Raw genomic sequence first — 16,456 nt, 5'->3', positions numbered from 1 at the left:
CAGGATCCTGATTGGCTGCCTTTTAGACTGGATCTAGAAGGAGTGGGGAGAGGAGAGAGGGTCACAGTACCAGGCAGCATCCTCCCTTAGCAGGAGCAATGCCTCCTTAACATCCCGCCAAGGCTGAGCCTCCTCTGAGGGGGGCTGCATGATCCAGAAGCCCTGTACCCTGTGGTGCCCAAAAGCAGTGATTAGACTGTCTCCCACTCTCCTGCCCTACTTCTCACTCTGTCTTCACTGCCCTGGAAGCTACTGAGTCTCAATTCTTCCCCACCCTGATGCCACCGTCGAGAAAAGCATCACTCAGGTCCATGGCTCTTCCAAAGGATTTATTGGTCATATTTACATCTATTGCAAATAATGAGGAGGCAGTAGGGGCACAGGCTCAGATCTCATCTCTGCTCCAGAATGTGAGGGTCCTGGGATGCCTGGGTCTTCCCATTTCCTGGGAGACCTGAGATGCAGAGATTATTCCCACCCCTTCTCTCGGGGTGTTGGACCATAAGAGTTCTGGGCCCAGGGGCTGCCTCCTCAGTTCAAGGCACAAACACTGTGGTGAGGGGTGGGCAGGCGAGGCAGGGGGTCACTCCTGGCAGGCACCAGCTGGACCAGACCATCTTCCCTCCCCTGGTCATGCCCTCTTTGCCTACTGGTCCCACACTGGGCAGAGCCTGGCTGGGTGGACACTTAAACCCCAGCCCAAGGCCCTTAACTCCCGGACCACGGCCAGCCCTCTTTAGAGGCTGAGGTCCAAGCACCATCAGTGTCCTGGACTGGGACAGCTTCCCTGTCCTTGTGAGACAAGGGCACAGAAATCTCGGTGGTGGGGGGTGGTGGGTGTCTCTGGCTGGACAGGGCCAGGTTCCCCTCCTCTTCTCAGAGTTTCCCTGTCCCTATGTGGACCCAGAGGGCAGAGCTAGGGAGAAGAGGGGGTGATGCTTCCCAGTGTTCTCTCTCTCCTGCTTCCTGCTGACCAGGGGCCGCATCTCCCCCAGCCATGAAGATCCTTTCAGGCAGCTCTGTGGCTCTGGAAGTTCGGGAACCTGGACCCCGGCCTCACCCTTGCTCGTAGGTCATGTGGGCGCTCAGGATGTAGGGCCTGAGGCTTGCCCAGAGGGAGCTGTTGGGAACACAAGGGTGAGGGATGGACTCCTGGGGGATGTCTGCCGCCCCTCGTTGGCCAGCCCTGCTTCAGCCTACGCCAGGAGGCGGATGACTCCGTTGTCTGAGCCCAGCAAGAGGTGGCGTTTGGTGGGCAGCAAGGCCAGGCTGGTGAGCGTGCCTCGGAAGTTCTCAGAGCTGAGCTTGGTCGTGGCCTGGGAGGGTGGCTCAAGTAGGGAGCAGACGCCGATCTTGTTGGCCACAGTGCCCGTGACCACCTCGCTACCATATAGGTCGAAGGTATGGATGGGGTCAGATGCTGACTTGTAGTGGTGCATAGGCTTCTGTTCCAGCTCTTTCCACACGGTCAGGGAGTGGTCAGAGGAGGAACTGACCAGGACACTGCCCTCCACCGCCTGCCCAGGGAGAAGAGAGTTTTAGCAGGGCCTGGGCCCTCCCGTGTGCCTTACGAGCTCCTAGGGTCTTCTATTTTCTTGCCCAGTACCTTCCAAGAAGATAGAGGATCCTGGGCAGGGGACCAGTTGCCCCCTCCCACCACATTATATATTAGTGTTGGTTAACGCAACTATGTTAAAGTGCCTTTAACCTAGACATCACTGTAATCTGAGCACTTACTATATATCTAGACATTGTGTTGGGCATGCCATATTACCACATTTAACTTTCGTGACAACTCACTCTATGACGTAAATGCTGTTGTTATTCCCATTTGACAGAGAAAAAACCTGAGGCTCAGAAAAGTTAAGTAGTCCTACCAAGGTCACAAGCATTAAGTGGCACTACCAGGATTAACACCCAGGCTGACCCCAAAGCCCTCCTGACACTTCCGTGGAAGGTCCGAATTTAAAGGTATCCAAACCCCAGGCTCCCCTAGGGTCCTGGACAGAGTTGGGGACAGTCTGCCCTTAGCAGTGGCAGTACATGTCCCCTGGCTGCAGCCAGGATAAGGAGGGAGTGCCCTGTCCTTCCCTCCTGTCCGTCCCTGAGCAGTTCCTTGAGGTCTGTGACTGAGAATGGGCGGTGGTAGGGGCAGGATCCCCATGCCGGGATGTCCCTGCCCCCACCAGGGCAGCCCAGCATGGGGCATGGACTCTGCTCAGTGGTCTGGGGGCAGTAAACAGCCTCCCAGCTCAGCTTTATTTAACCTGAACTGGGTCACGGACAGGGCCTGACCCCTGATCCTCCAAGCAAGGCAAATATGGACAAGGGTTACTCATTAGAGCATCCCCAGGGAGCAGCAGGGTCAGCTTGCCCCCTGGTTCCTGCCCCCATGGCCTGTCTGCCGCCAGGGCTGCTACAGTGCAGCCAGCTCTAACCCTTTCTGCCCGTGAGCCCTGGGGCACATACAAAAGGGAGATCATCTTAGCTGGAGCCTGTCCTGGGTGGGCCCTAGGAGGACCTGGGGTAGGAGCTGGCCTGGGCAGTGAGGAGGGGAAGGGGACCTGGCCAGTCACCTTGATCTGCAGGATGTCCCCTTCATGGGCCGGCCAGCCACGCAGAACCAGGCCGGTACGGGTGTCCAGAAGCACCATGAAGCCCGAGGAGAAGCCAGCCACAACACTACGGCCACTGGGGCTGACGGCCAGGGAGCGGACAAGCCCAGGGTTCAGCCCACCACCGAGGCGGAACTCATGCTGCAGGCAGAGGGAGATAAGTTATGTGCTGCCACCCATTCCAACCTATTTCTCCCCGAGGTCCTGTTCACCCCCAACCAAGTCCATGCAGCTGAAAGGCCTGATCCTCTATTCTACCACCTCTCCATCAAGCAGAGGGGTCCCCTTCATTTCAGATCAGAGTCCCACCCCCCAGGATTTGCAGCTATGGGTGATTTGTCTCCAAAGAGAACTACACCCCTAGCCTTCTCTCTTCAGGGTCTCTCCTCCCTGCTAGGCATCCAGGCGAGGGCACAGGGAACCAGTCGCCCCTGACCTGTAGGCCAGGCTTCCTGCAGTCCACAAAGCGCAGGGTCGAGTCAGAGCTGGCCATGGTGATGCTGGTATGGGGGGCAGGCATGACAGCCACAGCAGTCAGGGGCACCCGGCTGTCCCATGGCTCCATCATGCGAAGGGTCTTCCCTGGGAAGGAAAGGCACAGTGTGTCTGGGGTCCCAATAGCTGATGGAAGAGCCCCAACTCTTCCTCTCTCCCTGACCTACCCTGTATATATGCCTCTCATATCCCAGAGGACCTAAAAAAATGCTAAAGATGTTTTTTTACTCTCCTGCCTTCCTGTTTCCGTGGCCAGGCCAGGCTCCTGTCCCTAAAGTGACCTCTTCACAGGGCGCCTCCTGACCAAATGCCACCTCTCCTTAGTCTACCTCAATGCTACTCCATCCCCTCCCCCTTTAAAAACCTTATTAGCCTTATTTGTCCCCACCACGATGCCAAAAAATCATCAAGCAACCTTTTGTCAAACTTGATCGACACACTGCACATTAAGCTAAACTCCTATGTGCATCATCCTCTAAACCAGCTCTGATTCCCATTTTACAGATAGGAAAATGAACGCTTCCAACAGCAAAGTGACTTGTGCAAGGTCACTTAGCAAATAAGCTGGCAGCACCAATTCCAACTCAGGGCTAATGGATTCCAACTCAGGGCTAAGGGATTCCAACTCAGGTCTAACTGCTCCTCTGTGCAGCCTCACGGAAATGCCACACACTGTATACCATCACATCCCAACTGCCCAACCCTGGGCCCGCATACCCAGAGGCCTGGCAGGGCGCAGGCTGGCAGCAACAGAACAGGCCTCACCTGGGCCCGCTCACCTGTGAAGGGGTCCCAGATGTGCACCGCCCCGTCACAGCTCACCACATACTGTGGGGCCTCAAGCTGGCCCACAAAGAAGACACTCTTGCGGTGCTGGGCATAGACGAGGCGTGGGGCTGTCTCACTGGTGCCATCTCCAGAGTTATAGAGTGGCCAGAGGCGCACAGTGCGGTCCTTGCTGCCACTCAGGAAGAAGTCCTCATTGCTCAGGGGTGCCACACACTTGACGGCTCCTGAGTGGCCTGGGAAGCTCTGCAGGCGGATCTGATGGAAGTGAAAGTGGGCATCCTGCTGGCTCACACCAATCTCGTACTGCCAATATGCTAGCCAGTTGCCACTCAGCCCATGGGCACTCCGTGGCAGCTCCCGCTTTAGCGCGTTGTCCTCCTCACTGTCGAGGCCTCCACTGCCCACCCCAGGGATGGGGCCCAGCAAGCTGGGGCTCTCAGGCTGAGAGTCATCAGGAATCTGGATGCGGTTCCCGACCAGAACACTCCCAAAGGTCCCCGAGTGGCCATCATCTTGGGGGCAGCTCCCACTCTGGAGGTCCCACTCGAGGCCGCTGCTGGGTACAGTGGGCTCCACGCTGGCAGGATTGCGACTGCTTGGACTGATGCTCTCCAAATACAGCCCTGCCAGCTCCCCAACCAGCTCATGGTTGGGGATGATTTTCTGGATGATGTCACCTGGATGGGAGTGGGAGAGGTCCTAAGATTAGGGAGGATGGCAGGCAGCTGCCGCCATCCTGCCAAGGCTGAGAACCAAACCACAGAAGACAGGGCAGGTCTGGCTGTGCAACTCTGGGCAAGTAACTCTTCATCGCCGAGCCGGTTTCTTCCCCAGAAAAACGTAGATTCATTCACATGAGTATCCTCTATATGTGCTGGGTGCCATGCAGAGCATCAAATAGGATGGTGAGAAAGACAGCTGGTGCTCTCCCTCCCAGGGCTCAGATTTCAGTGGAGGAATGATAACATATCTGACCACAGGGCTGCTCATCCTATTCAGGGACATGACACATGTACTCACTCGGCAGTGCCAGGCCTGAGCGGGAGGCTACGTAAATGGTGGGCCGCTTATTCCTCTCAGCAGTTCCTGGAGATGTCAGTACACCAGCCTGATGCCTCTGCCTTCCCCAAGGATACTTTTTTTTTTTTTTTTTTTTTTAATTTATTTTTCCCCAAGGATACTTTAGACCAAGCTCCTGTGCCCCTTGCTGGCTAATGCTCAGGCCCTGTTTATATGTCATCGTGAGAGTCTGAGGTTTCAGGCCAAATCCCTTTGCTTTGCTCTGACCCAGAACACTGTGCTGAACACCCACTACTGGCTCTGGGGGCAAGGGGAGCACGGAGCCCTCCCAGGGGAAGAAACACAGCCACGAAGGCTTTGCAAGGGGATGTCATGGGGCAGTACCCAACAGGCAGGAGAAGGGCACGTAGATTGTGTACGCCATCTCCAGGGTGAACACCTTCTGCAGCTCGTCCAGCAGGGTGGGGTCCACTAGCCGCTGCTGCCCATCGGAGAAGGCTACCTCTGGCAGCTGGCCCTCACTGCGGCCCCCAGGATCCAGCTTCAGATCCTGTGGGCAGGGAATCCCAGAGAGTCAGCCAAGTTCACAGCCCTGGGCCACCCAACCCAGCCAGGTAAGGGAAGTAGGTCTGCCTGCCTGGTGCCGAAGCTCATGCAGCTGAGAGAAGACTTGAAAGAAGGTGGCCACAGGCTCGCTCAGGTGCTGCTGGACCATCTCCTGTCCAATGCGCAGACATATGAGGGCGATGAGGCTGATGGTTTTCATACATAGGACAGTCCGGGCCTGGGCCCCACTCGGGAACCTGGAAAGATAGTACATGAGCTCTATCACCTCCCCCGTCACTCTGCAGGACTTGCCCAGAATCCATCAAAAGCTTTAAATGAGAAGAGCTATAAGACCAATTGGTCCCAACCAGATAAGGAAACTGAGGCACAGAAGGAAGGTGTGGTTTGCTCAGGGTCACACAGCTGGATCAGAACCAGGACTCCTGACACCTAGTCCAGTCTCACTCCCCAGCTTCCCAGCCCCTCCTGGGGAGTCCCCTCAGCTGGGCCACTCCCAGCCCAGGGGTGGGGCAGCAGCCTACCCAGTGACGAGGGAAGTGAGGAAGCTGAGCACAGGCAGTAAGACCTCGTGGCTGATTCGGGGCAGGATGTCCATGAGGGTGGTGTCCGAGAGGTACACGATGATCTTCTGGGTCAGAGTCACTGCTGCCAGCAGTCCTGCCTCCTTACGGCTGTTCAGTCGACTGGGGCCTGAGGTGCTACCTGGGGCCACCTAGGACCACAGAGTAGATGAGGGCCAGGTGACCATGAACCCCCTGGAACCCCCAGATTTCCCAGATCTGCCCTTAAGCTTCTTGGCTTCCCCTGAGGCTGCCAAATCAGTGACTGACCAGGTAGCTGATGTAGGGCAGGTACTGGTAGGTGAGGACAGGCTCCCCGTACAGATGAGCGATGTGGAGGAGGCAGCTGAGCACAGGCCCCGACACTATATCACCTAGTATCGGTCTCTTCTGGTAGATGTTGCCAGCACTCAGCGGGGGGCTCTCACCACTGCTCACCGTGAACTGCTGCCGAGTGGGCCCTGCCAGGGAAGAACCAGCAACCTTGAGAAGCTAGTGGCAGGCAGGAGGGAGGTCAGTCTTCCAGGAACTACGGTAGCAACTCCTGCTCATTCTAGCCTGAGGGCTGCCCCCATGCCCTACCCAAGGAAGAAAGGAGCTTGCACAGACTGGGACCCAGGATCTGGCAGGGAGGTGGAAGTGGCAAGGATCCCCTACAGGGAGTTGAAAATGGACAGAGGGTCTGGGATGAAGCCCCATCTCCATCACTGACCACAGGCCTTACCAACATAACAAGATGTCAGCAAGCGGAGCAGGTTCCGGGCCACGTAGCGAGAGGCCACTGTGGGGCCAAGCTTGGCAGACAGCCAGCGGACCATCTTGCAGGCTGTATCTGCAAGACGGGAGCAGGCCCTGAGCTGATCAGATAATGGTGGCTTGCCGCCTCCTCCCACCCCACCCCAATACACCCCTCCTAGCCAATCCTGGCTGCAAACCTGCCAACTGGCCCAGCCAAAGCCAGGTGCCTCATATCAGCACCCTCTATTTCAGAGTGGCAGAGGTGGCCTGTGGCTTTGGGACTGTCCCGGGTGACCCTGGCTTTGGGGCTGCTCCAAGATCTTCTCCTTGGGCACAACTTGCAGAAAGGTTATGCTTTCAGGGAATCTTCTCAAGCTGCTCAATGAGGCCTGGCCTAGCCAGGCCCTGGTTCCCTCCCCTTATAGCCTGTGTTCCCTCTTCTTCCTTTCTCTCTCCCTAAGCATGCTAGCCTTTCACTGATTCTTTAATGGAACCATAATAGCCACATAGCCTCATACATGCTGTTCCCTTTGCCTGCTATGCTCTTCCCACTGTAGACCCTACGATTTTTGCCTTGCTACCTCCTATTTATGACCTCAACTGGCCCTACTTTCTTTTTTTTCTAAAGATTTTACTTATTTATTTGAGAGAGCAAGCACAAGTGGCAGGGGGAGGAGCAGAAGGAGAGGGAGAAGCAGACTCCCTGCTGAGCAGGGAGCCCAATGCAGGCCAATCCCAGTACCCTGGGATCATGACCTGAGTGGAAGGCAGATGCTTAACTGACTGAGCCACCCAGGTGCCCCTGGCTCTACTTTCATGGAAGTCTTCCTGACCGCTAAAAACTAGATCTAAGCTCTATTTATATTGCCTTGTAGCACCCAGCCCACATTTAAGTAAGACTGTTTACAATGTGGCATCTCCTCCAACTGGAGGTGAGCTCCAGGAAGGTAGGTGCATATCTGTGCTGCATGTGAATCTGCTAGATTCACACCCTGGGACAGACTAGGTACTCAGAAATGCTGAATGAAAACCAGAGTAAAGAAAAGTTAATACCTACTCTTCTCAAACTATTCTAAAAATAGAAGAGTAAGGAAAATATCTAAATTAATTCTATGAAGCAGTATTATCTTGACACCAAAACCAGATAAAGATACTAAGAGAACTACAGGCCATTATCTCAGGCCATCTATCTCTGATAGATGCAAAAATTCTCAACAAAATACTAGCAGACTATATCCAACAACACATTAAGAAAATCATTCACCACGATCAAGTGGGATTTATTCCTGGGATGCAAGGGTGGTTCAATATTTGCAAATCAACCAATATGATACATCACATCAGTAAGAGAAAGGATAAAAACCATATCATCATTTCAACGGATGCAGAGAAAGTATCTGACAAAGCACAACATCCATTCATGATAAAAATCCTCAACAAAGTAGGCCAACAGGGAACATACCTCAACATAATAAAGGCCTTATATGAAAAACCAACAGCAAACATCATCCCCAGTGGGGACAAACTGGGAACTTTCCCCCTAAGGTCAGGAACAAAACAAAGATGTCTAGTATCACCCCTGAAAGTCTTAACCACAGCAATTAGACAACAAAAAGAAATAAAAGGCATCCAAATTAGTAAGGAAGAAGTAAAAGAAGAAGTAAAACTTTCACTGTTTGCAGATGACATTATACTGTACATAGAAAACTGTAAAGACTGCACAAAAAAACTACTAGCACTAATAAATGAATTCGGTAGAGTCACAGGATACAAAATCAATGTACAGAAATTTGTTGCATTTCTATATTCTAATAATGAAGCAATAGGGATCCCTGGGTGGCTCAGTGGTTTAGCGCCTGCCTTTGGCCCAGGGCACGATCCTAGAGTCCCAGGATCGAGTCCCACATCAGGCTGCCGGCATGGAGCCTGCTTCTCCCTCAGCCTGTGTCTCTGCCTCTCTCTATATATATATCTATCATGAATGAATAAATAAAATCTTTAAATAATAATAATAATAAAGCAATAGAAAGTGAAATTAAAAAAACAATCCCATCTACAATTGTACCAAAAATAATAAAATGTTTAGGAATAAATTTAACCAAAGAGGTAGAAGGCCTATACTTCGAAAAATATGAAACACTGATGAAAAAAATTGAAGTTCATGAACCTACGGAACATGGGTTCCATGTTCATGGATTAGAAGAACAAATATTGTTAAAATGTCTAAACTACTCAAAGCAGTCTACACATTTAATGCAATCTCTATCAAAATACCAACAGCAGTTTTCACAGAACTAGTACAATCCTTTTTTTTTTCATAATTTTATTTTTTAAAAATTTATTTAGTTGAGAGAGAGCGCACAGGCAGTGGGGAGGGGTAGAGGGAGAAGTAGACTCCCCACTGAGGAGGGAGCCTGATACAGAACTTGATCCCAGGACCCTGGGATCATGACCTGAGCCAAAGGCAGATGCATAATCAATTGAGCCACCCAGGTGCCCTAGAACAAACAATCCTAAAATTTGTATGGATACTATACTTGATCTTAGCCAAAAAGCCGAAAAGTGATTAAAATTTGTATGAACCACCAAAGACCCTAAATAGCTAAAGCAATCTTGAAAAAGAAAAGCAAAACTGGAGGCATCACAATTCTAGACTTCAACTTATATTACAAAGCCACAGTAATCAAAACAGTATGGTACCGGCACACAAATCAATGGAACAAAATACAAAACCCAGAAATAAACTCACAATTTCAATTAATCTTTGAAAAGGAGAAAAAGAAAGACTATACCAATGGGGCAAAGTCCCTCCAACAAATGGCATTGGAAAAATTGGACAGCTACATACAAAACAATCAAACTGGGGGCAATTGCATGGCTCAGTCAGTTAAGCGTCCGACTTGATTTCAGCTGAGGTCCTGATCTCAGGGTCTTGAGTTCAAGCCCCACATTGGGTTCCACACAGGACATGGAGGCTACTTAAAAAAAGAAAAATCAAACTGGCCCACCTTCTTACACTATCCACAAAAATAAAATAGTGAGAAAAAAATTAAACCCAAAATGGGATTAAAAACTTAAATTTGAGACCTGAAACCATAAAAATCCTAGAAAAAAGGACAGGTAGTAATTTCTCTGACATCAGCCATAGCAACATCTTTCCAGACATATCTCCTGAAACAAGGGAAACAAAAGCAAAAATAAATTATTGATACATTAAAACAAAAAGCTGCACAGCTAAGGAAACAATCAACGAAACTAAAAGGCAACCTAAAGAATGGGAGAACATGTTTACAAATGACATATCTGATAAGGGCTTAGTATCCAAAATATATAAAGAACTGCTCCAACTCAACATCCAAAATACAAATAATCCCATTTAAAAATGGGTAGAAGACATGAGGAGACGTTTCTCCAAAAAAGACATCCAGATGGCCAACAGACACATGAAAAGATGCTAAACATCACTCATCATCAGGGAAATGCAAATCAAAACTCCAATATCATCTCACACCTGTCAGAATGACTGAAATCAATAATACAAGAACAGTGTTGGCGAGGATGTGGAGAAAAAGGAACCCTTATACACTGTTGATGGTAATGCAAACTGTTGCAGTCACTATAGAAGACAGTTGGGAAGTTATCAAAAAGTTAAAAATAGGAGTACCTGGCTCAGTTGGTTCAGCATCTGCCTTCAGCTCAGGTCATAATCTCAGGGTCCTGGGATCAAGCCCTGCATCAGGATCCCTGCTCAGGAGGGTGTCTGCTTCTCCCTCCTCCCCTCCTCCTGCTCATTCTCTTTCTCTCTCTTAAAAAGAAAATGTTAAAAATAGAACTACCCTGTGATGCAATAATTGCACTACTGGTATTTACCCCCAAAATACAAAAACACAAATTCAAAGGGATACATGCACCCCTATGCTTTTTGCAGCATTACTTATAATAGCCAAACTATGGGAGCAGCCCAAGTGTCCACTGATGGATGAATGGATAAAGAAGATGTGGTGTATATACAATGGAATAGTATTCAGCCATAAAAAAGAATCATATCTTGCCATTTGCAACGACATGAATAGAACTATTGTGCTAAATGAAATAGAGATAAATATGATTTCATAGTCATCTGTGGAATTTAAGAAACCAAACAAAAGAGCATGAGGTGCCGGGGGGGTGCAGCCGGTTGAGTTCCCAACTCTTGGTTTCAGCTCAAGTCATTATCTCAGAGTTGTGACGTCGGACTCCATGCTCAGTGCTTAAGATTCTCTCACTCTCCCTCTGCCCCTCCCTACCATGCATGCATGCTCACATGTGCTCTCTCTCAAATAAACCTAAAAACAAAAAAAGAAAGAAAAGAGCAAAATAAAAGGAGAGAGACAAACCAAAAAACAAACTCAACTCTAAAGAACTGATGGTGACCAGAGGGGAGCTGGGTGGGGGATGGGTGAAATAGGTGATGGGGATTAAGGAGGGCACTTATTGTGGGGAGCACTGAGGAATGTATAGAATTGTTGAATTACTGTGTACATGAAACTCATAAAACACTGTATGTTAAATATACTGGAATTAAAAAAACAAAAACAACCCACAGCGTGCCTGGCTGGCTCAGTCAGAACATGTGACTCTTGGGATGCCTGGGTGGCTCAGCAGTTGAGTATCTGCTTTCAGCCCAGTGTGTGATTGTGGAGTCATAGGATCGAGTCCCACATCAGGCTCCCTGCATGGAGCCTGCTTCTCTCTCTGCCTCTCTCTCTTTCTGTGTCTCTCATGAATAAATAAATAAAATATTAAAAAAACAACATGTGACTCTTGATCTCAGGATCATGTGTTTGAGCCCCATGTTGGGTGTAAAGATTACTTAAATAAATCACCAGAGGACTGTTTAACCAGCACCTTAAGGCCTGAGAACTCACCAAGGAGGATCTTCTGTTCTTTGCCCTCTGACTGCTCGGTGAGCGGCTCCTCCTCTTCTTCCCCATCTGTCTCGCCACTGCGGGCCACGACTGTATCCATGGACAGCACGGTGTCAGAGAGAGTGAGTTCAGAAGCCCTGGTGATCTCATCTTGCTCCCCATCTCCCTCCTCCTCCTCCAGCACCACGCAGCCTTCCTCGTCCTCCTCTTCCTCCTCGGAGCCCTCGCTCTGCTTCAGGTCCTGGCTGCTGTCGCCCGATCTGAGGCCACCCTCCTCTGTGGCCCGCTCCTCACCCAGGGAGGTCTCGCTGGTGCTGCTCTTGTCACTCAGCCGACCCAGGCTCACAGCCTCAGCTTCCCGGGGCTGTGGGGACTCAGCCACATAGAGCCCAGCTTGGAAGTCCTCGGTCTCAGGGAGGTAGGCCTGATCATGGAAGCTGACACCAGACGTGTAGTCTGGAAGCCCCAGGCCCGAGGAGGCAGCAGGCTCACCATCCATCTGAATTTCCTCCCTGAAAGCACAGGAGCTGGGCCTGGCCCCTGGGAGTTCACTGTCCTCATCCTCGGTGGCACCCACCAGGCCCTTGCTTTCCTCCTGGGAGGCCTCCACACCAGCCAGCACCTGTAGGACGTGGGGCAGCAGGTGGATGAGAAAGGCCTGCAGGCCCAGCCGCACCATTAGCTGGGCCACAAAGCAGTCGGTATACAAGTAGAAACGGCCATGTAACCTGCAGGGGCTCTCATACGCACCGATGAGAGGCTTCAGCAGGTACTTGTTAGCATTTTTGGGGCCTAGTGCCTTAGCAACAGGTTCAAACAGGTACCAGGCTGTGTACACGGCCGTGTGCTCCTCAGACATGAGCGACAGCACGAAAGGCAGCAGGATCTCCAAGCCCTCTGGGGTGATGTCACTCAGCACTGCACCCAGTTGCTGCCACAGAGCGAACACCAGTTCCCGCCCCTGAGCCTCATCCTCCACCCGCCTTGCCTGATACAGGAGAATGAACTTGTGTAGTGCTGGGAAGTACGGGGGGAAAGGGACCACAGAGCTGAAGGGGCTCAGGAGCTGGGCTGGGCAGGGAGGGGGCAACCCCTGGGAGACGGGCCTGTACTCAAAGAGTGGGGCCAGCTTGCCCTTCCCTGCCCCCACAGGGCCTTCGGGGCCACTCAGCTGCAGCAGTATGTCCAGCACGGGCTGCAGAGACACAGGGACCTCCTTGGGGTGGCGTGTGCAGAGCCCCCGAACAGCCTCAAAGCGTACCCACAGTGGTGCATCAGGTTGCAGCGTTCGGACCCTGGTGGCAAACACCATTTCTGCCAATAGAATACCCAGCGCCTGCATGTCCCGATGGAAGAGTTCCCGCAGCTGCACAGGTGGCTGGACCTGGGGCTGCTCGAGCACCTCCAACTGGCTCCCTAGGCCTTTGGTCAGGAAGTTGCCTAGTTTCTCTAGCCCTTCCAGAGGCTGCACAGGATTGAAGCCCTCGGGAAGAAGAATCTTCCCCTCCTCCCCTTCCCCGGGGTCTGCGCCAGCAGGTTTGTTCCTGCGTCCTGGTCGAGAGGCTGAGGCCACTGAGAAAGACAGGAGGCCTGGGGGCACCTGACTGGAGGAGGAGGAGCCCAGCTGGTCACCTGCTTTCCCTGAGAGGGAGATGGAATCCAGAGCTTCCGTGGCCTGTTCTAAGTCATCTTCCCCTGCCACGAGCCTGTCCCTGGCCCAGCCAGCCTCACAGGGAGTGGCTTCCAAAACCAGCCTACCCATCCCATTTGTGAGCTGTCCAGGTAAGTCCTCCCGGCCTATGCTCTCCTGAATGGTCTGGAACAACACTCTGGGGATGAGCGGAGGCTCAGGGGAAAGGGCAGGAGCCCCAGCCAGCCGTTGGGGGTGTGGCTGATCAAAGAGCTGTACCACGCCATAGCTGGTCAGGTGCGTGTGGGCATCCACCAGGTGCAGACACACATTCTTTTCTTTCACAGCCTCCTTGCCCTGGAGTTTGTAGCCAAATGTGAGGTCAATCCAATGGTGCAAGTCCTGGGACACCTCTGGGCTCTCCAACAGCGCCCGGTGGGCAGACACAAACTCCTGGCTAGAGCCACACCAGGCTGGCACGTCCAGGTCAGGCATGTCAGGGTGGATGGAGCAGAAGATAGAGGGATCGGTATAGAACTCGGGAATGCACTCGTCAGGTGTCCAGTTCTGCATACGCTCCATGCTGGCGGGATACTCATGGGGCTCCCACTGTGCCCGCACGTGTCCACAGAGCACCGACCGGGGTGTCCGCCGAGCCTTGTACACATAATATGTGATGTCAGAGAGCACATCTGAGATGTGGTGAGGAACGTGAGGTGGCTCCCCACCGCCTGTACCACCTGCTACAAACGCCTGCCGCGTCATCTCATAGGTGAAGTCCAGCTGCTTATCCCCCTTGTTGAGGCGGAACTTGGACTTGCGTAGGTCTCGAAAGCGCCCATGGGGTGTGGTGAAGTCCACCACCCAGGGCAACACTGGGTGGTAATTGGGATCCCCCTGCCGCCGACCTGCCAACCTATTTAGCTGCATGAGGTAGTGGAAGTTGCTGATCCGGCCATGGACCCAATCTAGCACGAGGCCACGAAGTTCCTCCTGGCAGCTGGGACATCCAGGTCTCCCCCCTCCCTCCTCTCCAGGTCCACTGCCTGGCCCATCCCTTGCCACAGGGATCTCCTCACTCTCGTCCTCCTTGGGCCTTTCGTAAGCACTCAGGTCCAGCCGGAGCTCACTGCAAAGCTTCTCATCTACAGCGATGTGGTGCAAAGTCAGGGCCCCGCAGGCCAGTCCCTGGCGGTGACAGGCATCCATTGCCCTCAGCACACGGAAGAGGATGAAGAGCACCTTGGCCTGGCTGTTGGTTAGCTTGGCAGGGCTGAAAGTGACCACATCATGCAGGGAGAACTGTACATAAGGGTGCACCACGTATAGCATCTCTGGAGACTCCAGCAGGGCCTCAGCTTGCAAAAGACTGGGACAGGCCAGGCTGCCCCGAGGAGAACAGGGACCATCTCTTGCATAGGATGGGCACTGGGCAAATTCACCCACCGACAGGAAGGGACAACCATAGACTCTCTGCAGAGCCTGTCGTACTAAGTCCAGCGCAGGGACAGCTGAAGGGGCAGGACTATGACTATAGGGCTGCCCATAAGTACGATAAGCATGGCGCCACAGGTTGCGATAATTCTGGGCAGCCACATCCTGCATGAAGCGAGTGAGGGTCTCAGGGCTGGTGGACCCCTCCTCAGAAGGCAAGCCGCCGCCCAGGGGGTAGGACAGCCTCCGTTTCCGCAGACCGTGCACCTCCACGCGCGTCCAGCCGGGGGGCAGCTTCTGCACGGAGCGTTGCAGAAGAGTCCTCACTTCCGCCTCGTTCAGGCCCTCTGCCCGGGGGCAGGGTCCGAGGGGCACCCGGCGCTCGCGGAGGCTGGCCAGCCAGCGCGCAGGCACTAGGGCCACCACGTAGGTGCCCCCCGGGGCCGGAGCCAGCTGCCGGGCATCGATGTTCAGGTCCCTCTCCACGCTCTGTAGCAGCTCCTCCATGTCGGGGCTTGGGGGCGGGGACCAGCAGGCGGCCCCGCGAGTGAGAGAGACTTCCCGCCCCCGGCTCCCCAGGGCCATCCCCTCCCGGCCGCCTGGGGGCAGCGCGGGGCTAAGCCCGGCCATGGCCCTGCCCGCGACGGCTTCCGGGGTTCCAGGCCCGGCGGGCAGCGGATGGGCAAGGGACCGGGGCTGCGGGAGAGGCGGCAGGGGTGGGTCGGGGAGGGCGGGAGAGGAGCTCTTACCCCTCCGCAGGGTCCTGCGCTCCGGGCGCAGCCGAGCAGGGGCCGCGGGGCGCCGGAGTCGGGCTCTGCCGTGACCGGTCAGCTGACGCGGCTCACGTGATCGCCCCGGCACGGAAACAACCGCACGTGGCTCGGCTGGGCGGGCGGGACCGCGCCTCCCGCCGGCGCCACCGCCTGGCCGACCTCGGTGCCCTTCCTCCCGGTGCTCTGCTCGGGTCAGGTGGCGGCTAGGTTTCCTTGGGGAGCAGGGCCGAGGGATGCTGAAAGGCCACGAGGTTTCCCCCTCCCTCGCCTGCTTCCTCCTGCACGCACCAGAACGCGGATTTAAGGAGGATTTTTCCGGAGATCCCAGCCTTTAGCGGGCTGATCCCACCCTCCCCTCTGGTTTTATAGATAAAAAGCCGCAGGCAGAGCTAGGGCTTTTGACCTTAAGCCCCTTCAGCGCCTCCAAGCTGCCTACCAAGTGAAGGACCTTTTAGTTTTCCAACACATTTCATCAATAACATCCCATCTGGCTTTTACAACACCCCCTGAAGCAGAAAAGACAGTCAATATGGTTTATATTTTAGAGGTAATACCCGAGAGCCACCAAAGAGGCTTACCCAAGTGGCTGGTGTGCAAACTTTCTGCCCTATAAAGTCCTCCCTCCACACCTCCCCAGCTCTGTGCCTCCAGCCCTCTTGGGGCTTTCTCTCTCTTTTCTTTCAAATTCTTGGCGATCTGAGAGGGAGAGAAGTGTCCCATGCCCAGACGCTTGTAGTTCATAGGAGGAAACGTTCCCCGAAGACTTCCTGTTGAAGATCTGTGTCTGAGGTGCCAGAGCCTACTGCTGTGGTCAGAGCCTTGCAGCAGCTACCTTGGCTGGGGGGAGGGTGCAAAATAGGGAGCAGAAACCAGACAGCTAGCACCAAAACTACATGACTTCTTCTAGGGTTCTCGGTTCTGACTCATT

The 16,456-nt window shown here is 53.5% G+C and overlaps 1 protein-coding gene across 4 annotated transcripts; it reads right to left on the bottom strand.

The window, feature by feature from the left end:
• Nucleotides 1-312: 312 nt before the first annotated feature.
• WDR81 (WD repeat domain 81) lies at nt 313-15,808 on the bottom strand. Of its 4 annotated transcripts, none has more exons than XM_026016096.2 (11): nt 15,505-15,808; nt 11,692-12,313; nt 6,771-6,878; nt 6,317-6,507; nt 6,008-6,198; nt 5,557-5,722; nt 5,304-5,469; nt 3,890-4,576; nt 3,052-3,197; nt 2,577-2,756; nt 313-1,517 (listed from the first exon to the last, which is right to left on the bottom strand). In XM_026016096.2, exons 2-11 carry the CDS (start codon nt 12,188-12,190, stop codon nt 1,197-1,199), a joined length of 2,655 nt encoding a protein of 884 aa, XP_025871881.1. In that variant the 5' UTR covers nt 12,191-12,313; nt 15,505-15,808; the 3' UTR covers nt 313-1,196. The 4 variants fall into 4 exon arrangements, 3 of the variants coding, with proteins under 3 accessions (XP_025871881.1, XP_025871880.1, XP_025871877.1); XM_026016095.2 differs by lacking the exon at nt 15,505-15,808 and adding an exon at nt 12,953-15,496; XR_003237600.2 differs by lacking the exon at nt 15,505-15,808 and having other exon boundaries at nt 3,876-4,576; nt 11,692-15,496.
• Nucleotides 15,809-16,456: the final 648 nt, after the last annotated feature.

Source organism: Vulpes vulpes, chromosome 2 (assembly GCF_048418805.1).
Source record: "Vulpes vulpes isolate BD-2025 chromosome 2, VulVul3, whole genome shotgun sequence".
In the NCBI taxonomy this organism is placed as follows: Eukaryota; Metazoa; Chordata; class Mammalia; order Carnivora; family Canidae; genus Vulpes; species Vulpes vulpes.
Note: the sequence above shows the minus strand (reverse complement) of the source record. Positions and strands in the feature narration are given on the sequence as shown.